The 15,823-nt window shown below is 43.0% G+C and overlaps 1 protein-coding gene across 1 annotated transcript in view; it reads right to left on the bottom strand.

Annotated features, from left to right (window-relative positions):
* dpp6b (dipeptidyl-peptidase 6b) overlaps positions 1-5,223 on the bottom strand; it is a 77,007-nt gene extending 71,784 nt beyond the window's left edge. Inside the window, exon 1 of the mRNA XM_086129699.1 lies at positions 4,917-5,223. Within this exon, the coding sequence (XP_085985825.1) occupies positions 4,917-4,976 (60 nt within the window). The 5' untranslated portion in view covers positions 4,977-5,223. The remainder of the gene's footprint in view (positions 1-4,916) is intronic.
* Positions 5,224-15,823: the final 10,600 nt, after the last annotated feature.

The raw sequence follows: 15,823 nt of genomic DNA, 5'->3' as shown, positions 1-15,823 counted from the left end.
GGTGGGGCGAGCGTGGCCAATCCACACCAGGATGAACGAGAAAAGGGCTGTGGTAGCAATGCTAAGCGGTGATATGTGCAGTAATGAGATATGGGTCTTTATCTGTCGGTGTGTTGAGCACAGGCCGGGCTCTTTCAGGTAATCTGTCACAGGTGGCAGCACCAGACGAAAGCTGCAGTACCCGGGGGAGCTCGGCAACACGCCCGCATCCCCATTGCAAGTATGGAGGTGCTCGCCGTTGGCCTGGAGGTATGGAAACACGCTTCTCATCGATACCCTCCGGAGAGGCCAGCCTTCAAGCTTGGCAGTTAGCGCAGACAAATGACCGATCTCCAGTCGTGTGGTGGTCCCTTCCCAGCGGGCTCACCTCGCTTGTCTCCGAATTTCATTTCAGTGAACAATGTGCTATTGTGTGCCACAGCATTATCACTCTAAGTATGGTCATTGGCTAGAATAAACAGATGCTATCAAGCTGTGTATTGTATATAGCGTGTGTGTGGGGGGGGGGGGGGGGGAGCATGTGTGCACATATCAGGAAATTGAAAGTCATTTTGCAGGCGCTAATGACAGCGGCGAGCAGCAATACAAACATTTTAAGCAGGCGATTCAATGGCTGGATGGTGAAAAACACACAGTTCACTACATGAATACAGAATGTATTTGAAAGACTTTTCTTCCATCCTCCTTGCTGCATACAAATTGTGTCAGCGAAAGTTTGTCTGTTCACTTTGACTTTTTAGAGACCTCAAAGTGGATGTAATGTGGAAAAGTGCCCTTTTAATAGCAGAAAGAGTTGTACAAATAGTTGGGCCGCTGGAGTGCGTGAATGCATCCATCTATCCATTTTCTAGATAGACAGCTGTCTTTCGGCAATTGGCAGGGTACACCCTGAACTGGTTGCCAGCCAATGGCAGGGCAGGAATCAACGAACAACCATCCGTGGTCCCAATCACATTTAGGGCAATTTAGAACGTTCCATTAACCTGCCATGCATGTTTTTGCCATGTGGGAGGAAACCGGAGTACCCGGAGAAAACCCACACAGGCACGGGGCGAACATGCAAACTCCACACAGGAAGGCCGTAGCCGGAATTGAACCCTGCACCTCTGCGCTGTGAGGTGGACGTGCTCATCAGTTGGCTTGTCTACACATCAAGTGTAAATTAGGCGACCATTTTGTTTTCTACACATTTCTGAAAATGTGCACGCGACCTTCTGAACTTTGCCACATTGGGGCATCACAATTCAGTGCACGCAATTCTAGCTAATTTGCATCACAAAGCCAAATGAAAGCAAAAAAATAAACAAAACAGTGTTAGCACATTGCAGATTAGCATGCTAACAGCAAGCGCTTCTGTTTACCAACACATACTGACATGTCTGGTTAAGTTGCCGACTTGGGTCCATTGCCTGGGATATTTGATCATTACTGTTCCATCAAGGTCAATGAGATCACAATATTAGGAACATCTCAATTCATCACAGTACAGTGATGCACATCATAATGACATAATGCACATCAGCAAGTGAGCTAAAGCCTGTGCCAGCTCACTTGCCAGGCGAGTGATGGTGTACACCCTGGAGTGGTTGTCAGTCAATTACAATGAATGAATAAGCATTTGCATTCACCGCCCCCCCCCCCCCCCCCCCCACCTGGACCACCGAGTCTTCAAGGAACCCAACATGAAAGTTTTTGGCCAAATTAATACATCTGAGATGAGGTCAATCAAAGGCAATGAGTTCTACTCACTGTCTCAGGTGTTGCCAGTTAGAATGTAGGATGCAGGATGAAGAACTACATAATCAATACCCATGTAATTTTGCAGAGGGATGAGCCACTGGCCAACGAATTGAATTGGAGACATTTTGATGGAACGGAGGAGGAAATATAATAAAAAGGTTGGAAAATAGTGATTACCAATCTCTTCATTACGTTTCAAGAACATAAAAGAATAACAAAATGGTATAAAAGAACCTTTGATGGAAATGCCTCTTGGTGGTTTTTGGCTCGACTTTCTAGGCACAGGCTACAAGGGAATGAGCGTAGGCTTGAGGCTCCCACAACTAGTCTAGTTTTGAAAAAAAAGCGCACATATACTGTATATCATGATAGGGAAAAGGACTTACTCAGGGGAATCTTTCCGCAGCAGAGGCAGCAGCAACAGCTTATAACATTCCAAATGTCTTTTTTTTTTTGTGTGTGTGTTCTCTGAAACGGACGGGGGCTTTCAGCTCCAATTCCTTATTATGCTGTAGATTTGACTAAACTTGAATATGCCAAGTTTGAAACGTCAAGAGCCTAACGTTGTGGTAGTGGTGTCACATATGACTAATCGCTTTGTTTTCAAGCCTCCAGCAGAGGGCAAACTAACACAACGCGTGAGTGCATCTGAGCAATCTGTCAATAGGCAGGTGTGTCATCAATGGTCCAAGACATTCTCTCCACAGTGGCACATCCAAAGTGAATGGGACATACTTTAACATAACATAAGGGAAAGTGTAAAATATCAACATTAAGAGAGAGATTTTATTGAAAATTGACTTTTTGTAGCCTAAAACTGTTATGCCACTATATTGTTTCAGGTGCTGCATTCACAATTTGAAATACTTTTGTCTTGACAGCTTTTGTCTTTCCCCTACTTTGATAAAAGTATGTCACTGACATGCTATTGAGACACCGGAAAAGTGTTTTAAGTTGTTTGAACCCCCCCCCCAAACAAAACAAACAAACAAATAAATAAAGCATAATTTAACATTTCCCTGTGATTTGGCGAGCAAACAGTGCGGGGTAAAGCCCACCTTTTGCCCGAAGTCGGCTGGGATTGTTGCCAGCGCATACTACTGAGGATAAAAACGACGGTATAGAAAATGACAGATATTCTTTCTTCAAACGTGTGTATAAACTCAGGAAAACTGTGAGGCATGAACTCACAGCAATTTGTGGGCAAACGTGCCCTCGGGAGGAAGACGGGCTTGTGATGATTTAACTTCCTCGGCTTCAACAAAGGGAAGAGTTTCACGCGCTGACACATTTTCTTTTCTCCTTTTACTGAACCCAACAATTGACATGTCTGTCTAAGTTGGATTTCTCAAGCAAGTTTCTTGGAAGCGGCATTGTGGGAGTGCTATTGCTCGGCCGTGACGGCATGAAAGAAAAGAATATAGCTTGTGTTTTTCCACTGAGGGCAAGAAATCTGTTCATTTTATCTAGCAGATGCACCCTTGATCAATAATGACAAAGCTCTAAATGACAGCTTTCTAGCCTAATGCCAATAAGTGTTCCAGTGTGATGTTGACGACGCCGATACATTTTGAATAATTTTTTTTCTTTAATTGGCATTTGCCCTCACCCAGTTTTCCATTTTCAACATGGATATGCGGGTGAGCTACGGGTGAGAAGCAATGTACATCCTGGACCGGCAACATAGAAAAACAACCATTTACGCCTGGACAATTTCAACTCAATTGTGGACCACATCCTGCTTTCCCTTCAGAGGGCTGAGACAGCTGTGAAAATCATCTAAATATATAATCACCTCATGTTATGTAGACACACTTGGCCCTTCGATTATATATTAATATTCGGTCATCCGTCCATACATTATTGCACTATCCCCATTATCGTCTTGTGTGAGCTGTTGCCTATTCCAGCAGACTTTTGGACACAAGCGGTGTACACCCTGGACTGGTTGCCAGCCAACTGCAGGGCATATACAGTATACACAAACAAGCTTTCACACCACAGGTCAATAAATCGAAGAGGTATGTTTTGGAAATTTGGAAGAAAGTATGGAGTACCCAGTAAAAATTCACAGAAGCATGGAGAGAATACACAAAGTCCACATGGAATTCGGAGCCTGGGTTGGAACCGTAAACCTCAGATCTGCGCTGCCTATTGTATACATTTTCCAAAAATTGAATTTGACACTTAAAGTCAAGCAAAAAACATCTCAGTATTCAATTCTCAATTTGTGTTCAGAAGTCATATGGGGGCCTGGGGGGTGGGGGGTCAGACAGTCTTGAGCAGAATTTTTTTCCCCAAACTACACCAAAACTATTTATCAAGAAACAAAGTAGACACATTTTAATTGCTTTAATGAGCAACAACAACAGCAACAAAATTATTTGATGGGTCTTCAATTTGACAGACCTGATTTATATTCCAATGATCCTCACATGCATGTTTTAGGGCAGGGGTGTCAAACCCATTTTCGTCGCGGGCCACGTTTTAGTTACCATTTCCCTTGGAGGGCCATTATGACTGAAATCATATAAAGAAGTCAAGAATAACAGTTTATTCAACTATTGTTTAAGTTACTGTAATGAGGTGTTTGGCAACAAGAAAATGCTTCCAATGTCTCTCTTATTTATTACATGTGAAAATTTGAAATGTTGGTCCATATTTTAGCAAGCATCATGGAAGTTGCCATGCTTGATTTGCTTTCGCGGGCCACATAAAATGATGTGGCGGGCCAGATCTGGCCCCCGGGCCTCGACTTTGACACCGGTGTTTTACGGCGTGAGGGAGGAAGCGTGCAGCCGACCCGGACAAAACACATCAAAATACGAGCAGAACAGGCAGCGATATACACAAGAGTGAACCCCAGAATTTTTGACTGCGAGGCAGGCGTCCGAAACACCAACCGACTCATTTCAGCCTCGGAGCTGCATTTCTCATCTTATGCTTTCTGTCATAATATGTGACAGCAACTATCGGGCGAGTACAACAAAGAACTTGTATCGTGAAAATGCGAGACAAAGCAGCATTTGGAAAAAGTTAGAGACGAAGAACAGGAGAAATGACAAGGAAACAACGTCTGTTTCCGTATACACAGAAGGAAAACATGTCGCAGGAGCAACAATACACATCGACGTCACGTCGCACATTCGAGTCAGTAAACATATGAGTGACATTACCTTTTCCCCCTTGATAGACGTCCGGCGGTAGTTGCCCGCACCCGCTGACGAGGAGTTCATGTTCCCACGGTGTCTGCAAGTGAACAACCGAAGGCAACTTCTCCCTGCGCCGTGCGTGCAAGCGCAGTCGGCATGCACTGGAATGGACGAGCTGGCCTCTCTTTCTTTCCGAGTGGTTTCAACTGAACGCTGGTAAATGCAGCAATGGAATAAGATGAAAATGCGGCCCACCTGTAGCGCTCGCTTCTTCCGATTGGTAAATCGCAACGTGCAGCAGCTCCTCTCTCTTGCTTTCTCTCTCGCGCGCCGTCTCTTTTTATAACCGCGGATGACTGGCTGCAGAAATTTCATTGAAAAGCTGGGTGGGAAAATAGTGTCTCTTGTCTCTAGGAGCTTTAAAAAAAAAAACGCATGCAACATGGTGCTATGATGGCACCGGAAATAAAACACGCTGCATACAGTGAAATGTCTCCGCAAGTTGGTTAATACAAGTGATAGAGTCTCGTGAAGCAAACCTATATCTTTGCACGTTGCATCCATGATTTGCAATTTATTGATCCCCCCCCCCCCCCAATAAAGCGATGTGCCCCAAGGGGACATTTTAAAACAGCTTCACACCACTCAATGAAAACCGTGATTAACCATCACCAAAATTCATACGCCCAATTCAACTTCTGAAAGTATAAAAATGATTGCCCCAATATTTGGGATTTTATGTACGTTAAGTGTTTTCCTCTCCGAAGAAAATTATTAACATCACTTGATGTCTCAAAGCTTTCATCAATAGTCTCCGAACTTCATGTAGACAACTCTATGCCAATTTCAGCCGCTGTAAATATTAGAATGATCACCCTAAAATTCTGGATTTTATGTACATTCACGTCTTCCTCTTCATATGCGCTCATAGCACCTTAATGCTTTATGATAAAAATGCACAAGGTCCATAAAATCCAAAATATTGTGGAGATTGTTCTATTTTCTAATAATTTTAGAGGTTGAAGTGGGCATAAGTAGAGATGTTAATGACTGAGATCTGATGTTAATGACTGATGACTTATCTCATCATTTATCAATGATGAGATAAATGATGACTAATCACAGTTTTCTGACATTAAGTCTTTTTTTTTTTTTTTGCTTACACTTACCGGTAGGTTAAACGTTTTAGATTGTCTTTATCCCAAGTCCAGACACACACACACACACACAGTGATTAGTGGCCATATTCTTGAAGTCACCTTCGAGACCACGCCCCTTAACATTCTCGTGCATACCTCACTTTGTGTGTACACATCCTAATCAAGTGGTAAACTCTCAGAAGAAAGAAAAGTGTCTAATTTTTAATAAAAGTATAGTCATGTGAGGTAATGGACATCTCCGGTCTTCTCCACCAACCAGATATCTATCATAGTACGAGGACTGACCTATGCACCGTTGTGCCGGTGTCTGGATTTGCTACCTGTTCTCTGCCTCCCCACCCACTTGCTCATCTGTGCCACCTGTGCCCTGATTGTTTTGCCCTCACCTGTTTCACATCCCCAATCAAGCCCTGTATATATTCTCTTCGTGTGGCTTGTCTCATTGCCAGTTCCTTGATTCCACTCATGTTGCATCCCAGTGCTTTTGTCTCATAGTCATTCCATACCGAACAGTCCCCCCCCCCCCCCCACGTGCTTGTAGTACATCTGCCTGATCGTTTTGTCTTTCACGTGTACAGGTTCAACTTCAGCATTTCTGATTGTCAGACCCGATTTGTTCTGATTCCCCCCCCCCCACCCCAAGCAGATTGTGAAGGGAAAGTCACCTTTAAGGCACCCCACACCACACGATAATCGCATATCCAATAATTAAGCCTTTGCTTCTTTGATCGCAATGCTCAAATTTGGGCTGGTTGGCGTTATGTGTGTGCCCAGCTTTGCTGTAGTTTCGCATCTCAATCTTTACGGCGATCAAGGGTGAAACTGTCACCTCGCTGGCTCCGCAGTGGCCCATGTTCTTTATGGCCATAATGAGGAGGGGGTACACACACACACACTGACAGTAAACTGTGGATGCAGTAGCGGAACCACAGGGAGCAAAGAAACCAAGCAGAGAAAATGCTAATGATGGGAGAGGAGGTACTTTTTGTATTACTTCTGTTGCTAATTAGAGAGGGGAAATGGGACGTTTTCTTCTGCTAAAAATATTGCCATTGTGACCATTTAAAGAGCTCTGCCATAATGGCATATGTGTTCCGTTGATTAAAGTCCAACCATGAGAAAATCTGCTGTCTGTGGAGAAATGGGGGAAAAAAGAAAGGAAAAAAAAAAAAAACAAGACACCCGATGTTTGTTTGGGTTTTCTGCAGGTTCTACGGCATCCTACCACAGTCCAAAAACATACATGTTGGATTCATTGAAGACTCTAAAAGAGGGGGTGTCCAAGCCCGGTCCTGGACAGCCCCTTTTAGCCTGCTTTCAATGTCTCGCTCCTCCAACACACCTGATACATCCAGCCATCCATCCCTCCATTTTACGATCCGCCTCATCCTCACAAGGGTCGCGGGGGGCAGGGGGGGGGGGGGTGCTGGAGCCTATCCCAGCCGTCTTCGGACAGTAGTCGGGGAACATGCAAACTCCACACAGCGAGGCCGGAGCTGGAATTGAACCCGGTACCTCTGCATTGTGAGGTCGACTTGCTTACCACTGGCCCACCGGGCCGCCCCACATCTGATACAAATGATCAGAAATGTAATCAGGCTTCGGCAAAGTTTGCTGATGAGCAAAGCAAACACTATAAAGCAACGCAGTTCACACCCCGCCCACTCGATGTAGATTGTAAAGATGAAGAAGTACACGTTGTTTTGTGCACTGGACTGAGCCAGCAAGCAAACAGTCTTTCACGTTGCAATACAAATGCAATTCTTTGTGCATTCGGTGGTGCAAAACAATATACGAGAGATTATAAAGTACAGTTTTGTGTGTGGCTCAACACTGAGGAGTATGAAAGCATTCTGCCTTTTGCGATGCCACCACCAGCACCATGGACAGCGGCCAAGCTCGCTGCCGGTGTCCACGGAAAAGCGAGCAGAAGGCTTTCCAGCCACATGAGGCCAATTACGCTTGTTCGATTATGGTCGGAAGGCTCAAGTTGAGGAAATATTTAAGACCGCAGAAGTTAGTGCAGACTGCGAACCTGAGCCAAGGAAGCTGGTCAGATGGGACCGTGTCGGGGCCGATGAACAAACGAGTCCTGAGGGGTGTTTGATGAGGTGGCTCCCTTGTATCTCATGGCCTGAGTCTGTCAGCTTTCATGAGACCGAACCGATTTACACCACCGGTCAAAATGTCCGATTCTGATTCAATGCTGACATATGCAAGTGATCATTTTGACTGTCTGTGTACTTGTGTCCGTGTATTTTAAGTGACGCATATCCAATTTGGCTGACATGAAACAATTCGCATCCACAAAACTCCACAATGCGCAACGCAGGAATAAACAATAATACAAATGTGAGATGTTACATAACCCGGACTGGTGCGGATTTAAATGAGGGTAACCGCCACATGACTCCACATGCAGCTGTAGGGAATTCTTTTGTTTCCCGTGCTGAATGATGGAGACACTTCTTGCATCATATTTAATTGCCTATGCTTTCACTGTAGTGTAATTATGTCTCAGTTAATGAGTTAGGACATCTGTCACACGATTTTGAATTTCCGGTTCTAATTCTATTGCAAATATTGCGGTGTTTGCGTGCTCGTGTGTTTTACTCAACGCTCAGGCTTCATCCCGCATTCCTGATACACGCATGTTGGGGTTAGTGAAGAATCGAGATTGTTCAAAGGTGTCAATGAGCCCTTGGATTTGTATTCAAGTTTGAGGCAAAAGCTCACAGATACTGTTGTGGATGCTGTGCTGCCCACCGCAAACGATCAGTGTTACAAGGATGCTTTTATCAATAAGGTATTTTCTATCATGTAAATAGAGGACGTGCAAGCACAGATCTTCTTTCAGGCCCTGTGGTTGACGCATGTTCTCCAGATAGTGCTGAATCAGCTCAGGAACTGTTTGTCTCTTTGCATGCATATGGGGGCCATGCTTTTTTTTTTTTTTTTTTTAGTAGCTATTTGTTGACTGCATTAATGTTTACATAAATGACTGAAAACATTGAATGTCAAACGCTGTACCGTCGGACTGAAAATTATAATGTTGGGTTTGCCTGTGGCTCATTCATTCCTCCTCCATCATGCAGCAAAAGAGCGGATAAATAATGGACTTTCCAATTCCTCTCCCAGATGTCCTCTGCATGACAATAGCGAATACAAAGGCAGAGTTCTGCTAAGGTGGAACAATCCCGATCCTGTCTGACTTGTTCATTTGCAAACTAATACAAAAGTGTCACGCCAGGGAACAGAGTTTCCCTCCATCCCTGGCGGTGATGCAAATCATAACATGAATGTCAACTGCCCCAATGTAAACAGACAGCAAAATGTAAAAAAAAAAAAAAAAAAATCCAACCTTTATCCAGATTTACATCAAATACCAACGCACTGCTCTGCAACACGGTGTGCAAATCAATAATACAGCTTTGGATCATCTGCTGCATGTGCACATTTTAACACTTTATTGATATTTAGAATTTGAATCCACATATGATGAGGGGGAAAAAAAATCAACTGGTATGCTTACTGCTCTGATAATGTGCGGTGCTACTTAAGATGAGCGACACAGCGCACACACACACACGCACACACACACACACACACACACACACACACACACACTCACGATCAGATTTCCATCAGCACTCATGAATTTTTTACCACATGTGAGTTTTGCTTGGTGGAGGTAACAGTTCAATGGACGCGGGGAACTTAACAGTCCTATAAGTTCTTTTGGGGGAAGATGTGTAAGCAGGTAGAATCACCAGCATGACAAAGGTCGAGTGAACTAACACCTGTAAAAGTGCCTCTCTCTAAATGTGTGGCCAGTTGAACGGCCAACTTAATATGGACGTCGCCGTCCTCCGCATTCATTTTCTCTTCTTCCACTCTCGCTTTGCCTGCAATTACCATACACAGCTGCCTGCAGGAACATGCGGCCATTCGGTGGCTCTCTACCAAGCCTTTGTACTGTTTGATATATAAAAGGCACTTTAGAGTGAAAAAAACTCAATGTAACAGGAAGCGGAACAATCATAAAGCTAGATGTGAGAGCTCATTTACAGCAAAGGTTTATGTCTACACCATCCATAATCAAATATGCATCATTCTAAAACGAGGCAAGCAACCTTGAGGCGGTTGCGCGTTGTGTAATAAATTAGCATGTTGAGCAATCTAGCGTCACAGTGTGTAATGTGCATTATGTAATCATGTTGGAGCATATGTTTCCCAAATGTAAATGCAAAGCTATCTGCCTGCTTTGCTTAGAGATGCCGTCAGCCATGAACAGTTTCAAGTCGCCACTGCAACGCCGATCTCAAAAGGACACAAACAATGATTTCTCTTTTTTTTTCACAAGAACCAAAGACAGTTTGTTTGGAAGAGCATGCGGAGTTGATAGATTTGTATCCGCAACAAAGCAGAGTGAGTCTCTACTGCCCTACTGCACGGTGTTAAGCAGGGGAGTCAGTCGGCCAATTGATTTGGGGATTTTTGAATGACATGCAGGACAAACACAAGATGAATGTTAAATTCATTGAGTGACTTATTTTTAGTGAAAGCATGCAAAAAATTAAGTTGCTGCTCTACGGACAAATGTATGTCCTTTTTAGTACTACGGTGCTAAAGAGCCATTAGCCCCTTCTGTCAGTGTTTTGAAGGTAATTTTCCACCATACTTACCCGCTCCTTAAACGCTAACCACTAAAACCCCCACCCGGACCCACACCAGGGGGACCAACCACCACCTTCATGCATCAATTTGCAAGCACGTTTTGCGATTTTCATGGCTGGATCATGGGGGAAATGACACGGAAAGTTTCTCTTGATGATGGAAATACCCTTCACAAACATGCACGCGCGCACATACACACACACACACACACACTGGTCTGCATATACTAGCTAAAAAAAAAACACTATTCATCATCAGCATCTTTTGTTTGCTGTTGTGACAAAGACAGTAGAAACGATTCATCATGCTAAATGGAGGGAGATGCTGCACATTTTTGATGCACAGTACTGTCCCAAAGCACTCTGAGCCGCGGTCGACGCTGTCGGATTCATTGGCATGGAGACAACAGTGATTTATGGCACGTGATTTATGATGATTGCTCAAGTTGGGAAAACAATCTTGTCCTGCATGGTTGAGCTGTGTCAGGTAAACTTATTTGAAAGTCCGCGGGGTAAACTTTGTAGGAAGGGAACGTTATCTATAGAACAATATGTGAACGCCGGACGACCAAGGTCTATTTTTCGATTTTTTGGGGGGGAAGTTGACAAAGTTTTGTAATGAACCTACACAGTGTGTGAAGGATGTCCATCCATCCATCCATCCATTTTCAACAGCGCTTATCCTGAAAAGGGTCGTGAGAATTGCTGGAGTCGATGCCAGCTGACGAAGGGCGGAACAACCCCTGTACTGGTCGCCAGTCCATCACAGGGCCCATATAGAGACGAACAACCATACACACCCACATTCACACCGTCACTGAGTGGGAACCGATCCCACGCTGTCTGCACACAAGTCAGGTGAGTGTACCACTACACCATCAGCAACTGTTTGGCGGACGCATGATTGTAAAATATTTGTGAAATAAGAAGGACTGTTTCACTAATCTGGTCCAAGGCCAGACAACATTTAATAGCCTCACTTTTTACTTTTGGCACACTCAAGTCTATTTTCTATTCTGCTTATGCTGTTCAGGGTAGTAAGCCATTTAACATGGGCAAAAATGAAGAATGTACCCTGGATTGGTCACCGGTCAGTCACGGGGCACATAATGAAACAGATGACATTCACATTCCCAAATTCAATGAGTGGGAATTGAACCCATGCTGTCTAAGGGAAGTCAGGAACATGTACGACGACGCTAAACCAGCAACCCTGCACACCCGAATTTCTGATTTGATTATTATTTAGAAGGAGGAAAGTCCAGACTCGCCAGTGGTCCAACATTTATGGAGATGAGACAGGCTCTGCTTCAAAAAAGTGATTTCAGCAAGATATGAAATATGGCTTTGAAATTGCGCAATCATTTTTTTTTAAATCCTTGAGGTATTTTGACCAAATAATGTCCAGGCATGAGATTAAAACACCAGCGTACTGTTTAAAATTGCGTCGGGGGGAGCGGGGGGGGGGGGGGGGACAATGAATGATGACTCAGCCTTGATTGGCTCTCTCCTGATATTTTTATTATTATGGTTGCAATTTTCATAGTACAACTACAAACAGCATCCGTATCACACAGTGCCATTTCGCCCTGCAAAGTGCAATCAAAATAATTTCAATTCATGTTCATTTCACTTCCGCTGTCCAGTTAGTGGAGTTCTAAAATACCAAATGACAGCTGGTTGGAGGGAGACATTTCCTCCATCTCAGTAGCCTGAGGTCTTGCATTTGCCTCCAGCTAAATGTTATTCTCAACACTCTGCTTGTGCATTTTTTAGCCTAATAGCGTTACTGCTGAAGATTAGAGAAGGTGTCCATCTGAAATGTTGCTTAAATATGAAGGTGTGCATAACTCGCCTTTATGCACAACATTGAACGGGGGGAATTTCAACAAGGATGAGCTTTGCACATTTTTACATTACAGAATGCCTGTGGGGGATTTTAACCTTTGTCAGCCTCATCAAACTTTGAAGCAATCCCTTGACCAGTCCAAAGAATTCTGGAACTTCTCTTATGGACCTGTACCGGATATGACTTATTCAGGAGTCACAAGGTCACGGTCATCATGTTTAGCTGGGACATTTTTCATCCTCTTGGTCCTCTGGATTACTCTCTGGACTACTTTAACCTAACACAGGTCATATGAAACAAAAGTTTTAATAAATGATCATATGAATAATAAAAACGTTTGCATATTTGAGGGGTGGCATTTATTTAAGTGTAGGCATCTGACATTAATTCTGGCATGGTGTCTATTAAAACAGAGGCCAATATTTGAGGAAACAAGTTCTGCAAAATCGCACAAGGGCGGCCCAGTGGTTAGCGCGTCGACCTCACGTGCAGAGGTCGTGGGTTTGATTCCGGCTCTGGCCTCCCTGTGTGGAGTTTGCATGTTCTCCCTGTGCCTGCATGGGTTTTCTCTGGGTACTCTGGTTTCCTCCCACATTCTAAAAACATTCATGGCTAGTTGATTGAACAACCGAAATTGTCCCTCGGTGTGAGCGCGAATGGTTGCTCGTCTCTGTGTGCCCTGCGATCGGCTGGCAACCGGTTCAGGGTGTCCCTGTGTCGCCTGTGACAGGCTCCGGCGCCACCCGCCACCCTTGTGAGGATAAAGCAGATCGGAAAATGGATGGATGGAAAATCTCACAAGAGGTTCCCAAAAAACAAAATCAATTAAAACATTCTTGTTCAGTTTTCAAGTTTCAAACATTCACAATAATAAAACAAGTATTCAATTAATAATGATTTATGTGCTCCAAAATTACCATAATTCTCTCTGAAAGAAGTGAATTATGTTTGTGCCTTTATACGAATTATGGAAAATGGCACTCCTGAAGATGCAGCACCTGCAACACAGTTTAAAATGAGCACCAGCTTAATTATTGACAGATGCACTCCACGCTACCTTACGCGGTGGGGAGATTCAGGACAGCTGCGTCTCATAGCTCAACAAAGTGGCCCATTTCAAAAGGAAGCTTCGTTGCCTTTGGAGATAATTCATTTCGAACTTCACATCTGACTGCAAAGAGGAAGAAGAGTTGGGGAAACATTACCAAACACTGAGAACGTAATTGTTTTTCTTCGGTCTGTCTATTAAGTTGCACAATCTGTCTAAAAGGATCAAAATTGGAGACAGACAATGAAAGTGACAAAGTAGTGATTCCTTTCAATTTCTGGTGAAATGCAGTGGACATAAACACACACGCACATACACACAGACACACACACTGAAATCGGGTGGAATTTGGCAGTTTTCTCCACTTCGGGCCAAATACAGCAAATTATACCGGTCAACAGAAATATGTTAATCAGAAAATGGCTTTCAGTGTCCCAAAACATATTTTTCACGTTGATTTCCAAAATGTCTATCCTTTTTTTTCTAGCGTACTAGATTTTTTTAAGATGCTTTCTTTTTTTTTTGTTTGCTTTTATTTCCAAGGTTGACCTGAAATACTGATTTTTATCATACATTATAAATTATAGCTATGATGAAAAAAATTCTCCACCTGTTGCTGAACCTAATTCTTTATTTATAAATGTTACAAAAGATATCACTAGATTACATATTATATTATTGTTATTGTGAGACCAGATCTGCTGGAGAAAAAGAGTGGTGATTCGTAATCAGGGCACAAAACAAACAAACAAAAAAAAAATCTAGAAGGGTTTATTTGCATTTTTGATTTATAAAATGGGTAAACCTTTGTTGGCCTGTGTTGTCAAATGACTCTAAAATATTTTCCTGAGCAATTATCTTGTACGGTGTGGGGTGTGTCAACTCCTACAAGTGCATGACTCTTTCTTCTTCTTTGTATATTCCAGCGCACTGGATGCCCTTTGACAGATTACTGCCTCTCACAGGTCAGTCTTGGTACTACAGAAGACATCTGGTTTTGAAATGATTGTGGGTACAGTATATAACTTGGCGTGTGGTGTGCTACATTAGTTATGTGGAGCACACCCCTAAAAGAGCAAAACAAAGGTTTCCTGATCATATGTGGAATAACTCGCATGTTACAAATTGAGCGCAATAGAGACAGAGAGAGAAATGAGTGAGTGAATCGCACTAAAGGAGCCAAATTAGCAGGCTAGTGTGCTAAATAGTTACATTCGGCTCCATTAGGAATTGTAATATTATGGTGCTTACAATTTTGTTGAAATCTTTTTTTCTGAACTGAACATATTTCCATCTCACAATGAAGACAGAATGAGTATTCTTTTGAAATGGCGCATACCTGGGGCAATGAAACGCAAAGCGATACAGTATGTACTCGACAATACTCATTAAAAACGCATTCACCACTCCACAAGAAAGCCCATTTTGATGTCAATTCAACAATATATGAGCGGCCTATCAAAGCAAGCATGCGAGGTACTCAAAGCTTTTGTTTTAATATACAGGCAAACTCCGAAATAAATGCTCCCATTCCTGATATACAAGCTGCATGCAAAACAGGCCTCCAATGTTATGGCCCTGAAGAGTTTCATTTGTCTCACTGCAATATGAAACGCTTGATTCCATTGAAGCTTAAAGATGGCCAAATGCTCACGTTTTGGATTCCGGAAATGCAGGCTGAGACAAAGTGTGATAACAAAAATATTTATTACAGAAAATCGCACCGAAAAAGTTCAAACTGAAATCGCTGGTCACAAGGAGCCAGGAAAAAACAACACCCAAAACACAAAGCGCTTGCAATAGGCCTTGTACAAGAGAACACTGAGAATACACAAACAACATATAACAGGTCCAATTACGCAAAACCGAAGCTCAAGATCGCTAAAAAGGAATAATAAAATTACTTACCAGTAAGTTCTATGAAAAAAAACGAGCGACTATGAAATATAGCAAAAGGTCTCTAGCAGTGGTTCTTAACATTCTCAGAGGTACCAAACCCAACTAGTTAATATGCACATTCACCGAACCCTTCATTAGTGAAAAAAAAAATATATATACAGTATATATATAAATTAAAATTCCTCGTCTCACCCCCCCCCCCCCTCGGGTGGTGTCCGTCCCTCATTCAGCTCGGGTCCTCTACCAGAGGATATATATATATATATATATTTTTTTTTTTAACAAATTCAAGACATAAA

The sequence above is a fragment of the Hippocampus guttulatus genome, chromosome 14 (genome assembly GCF_054856545.1).
Source record: "Hippocampus guttulatus isolate MCC_2025c chromosome 14, RoL_Hgut_1.0, whole genome shotgun sequence".
Lineage (NCBI taxonomy): Eukaryota > Metazoa > Chordata > Actinopteri > Syngnathiformes > Syngnathidae > Hippocampus > Hippocampus guttulatus.
The sequence above is the reverse complement of the archived record's forward strand: the minus strand, read 5'-3'. Positions and strand labels throughout refer to the sequence as shown.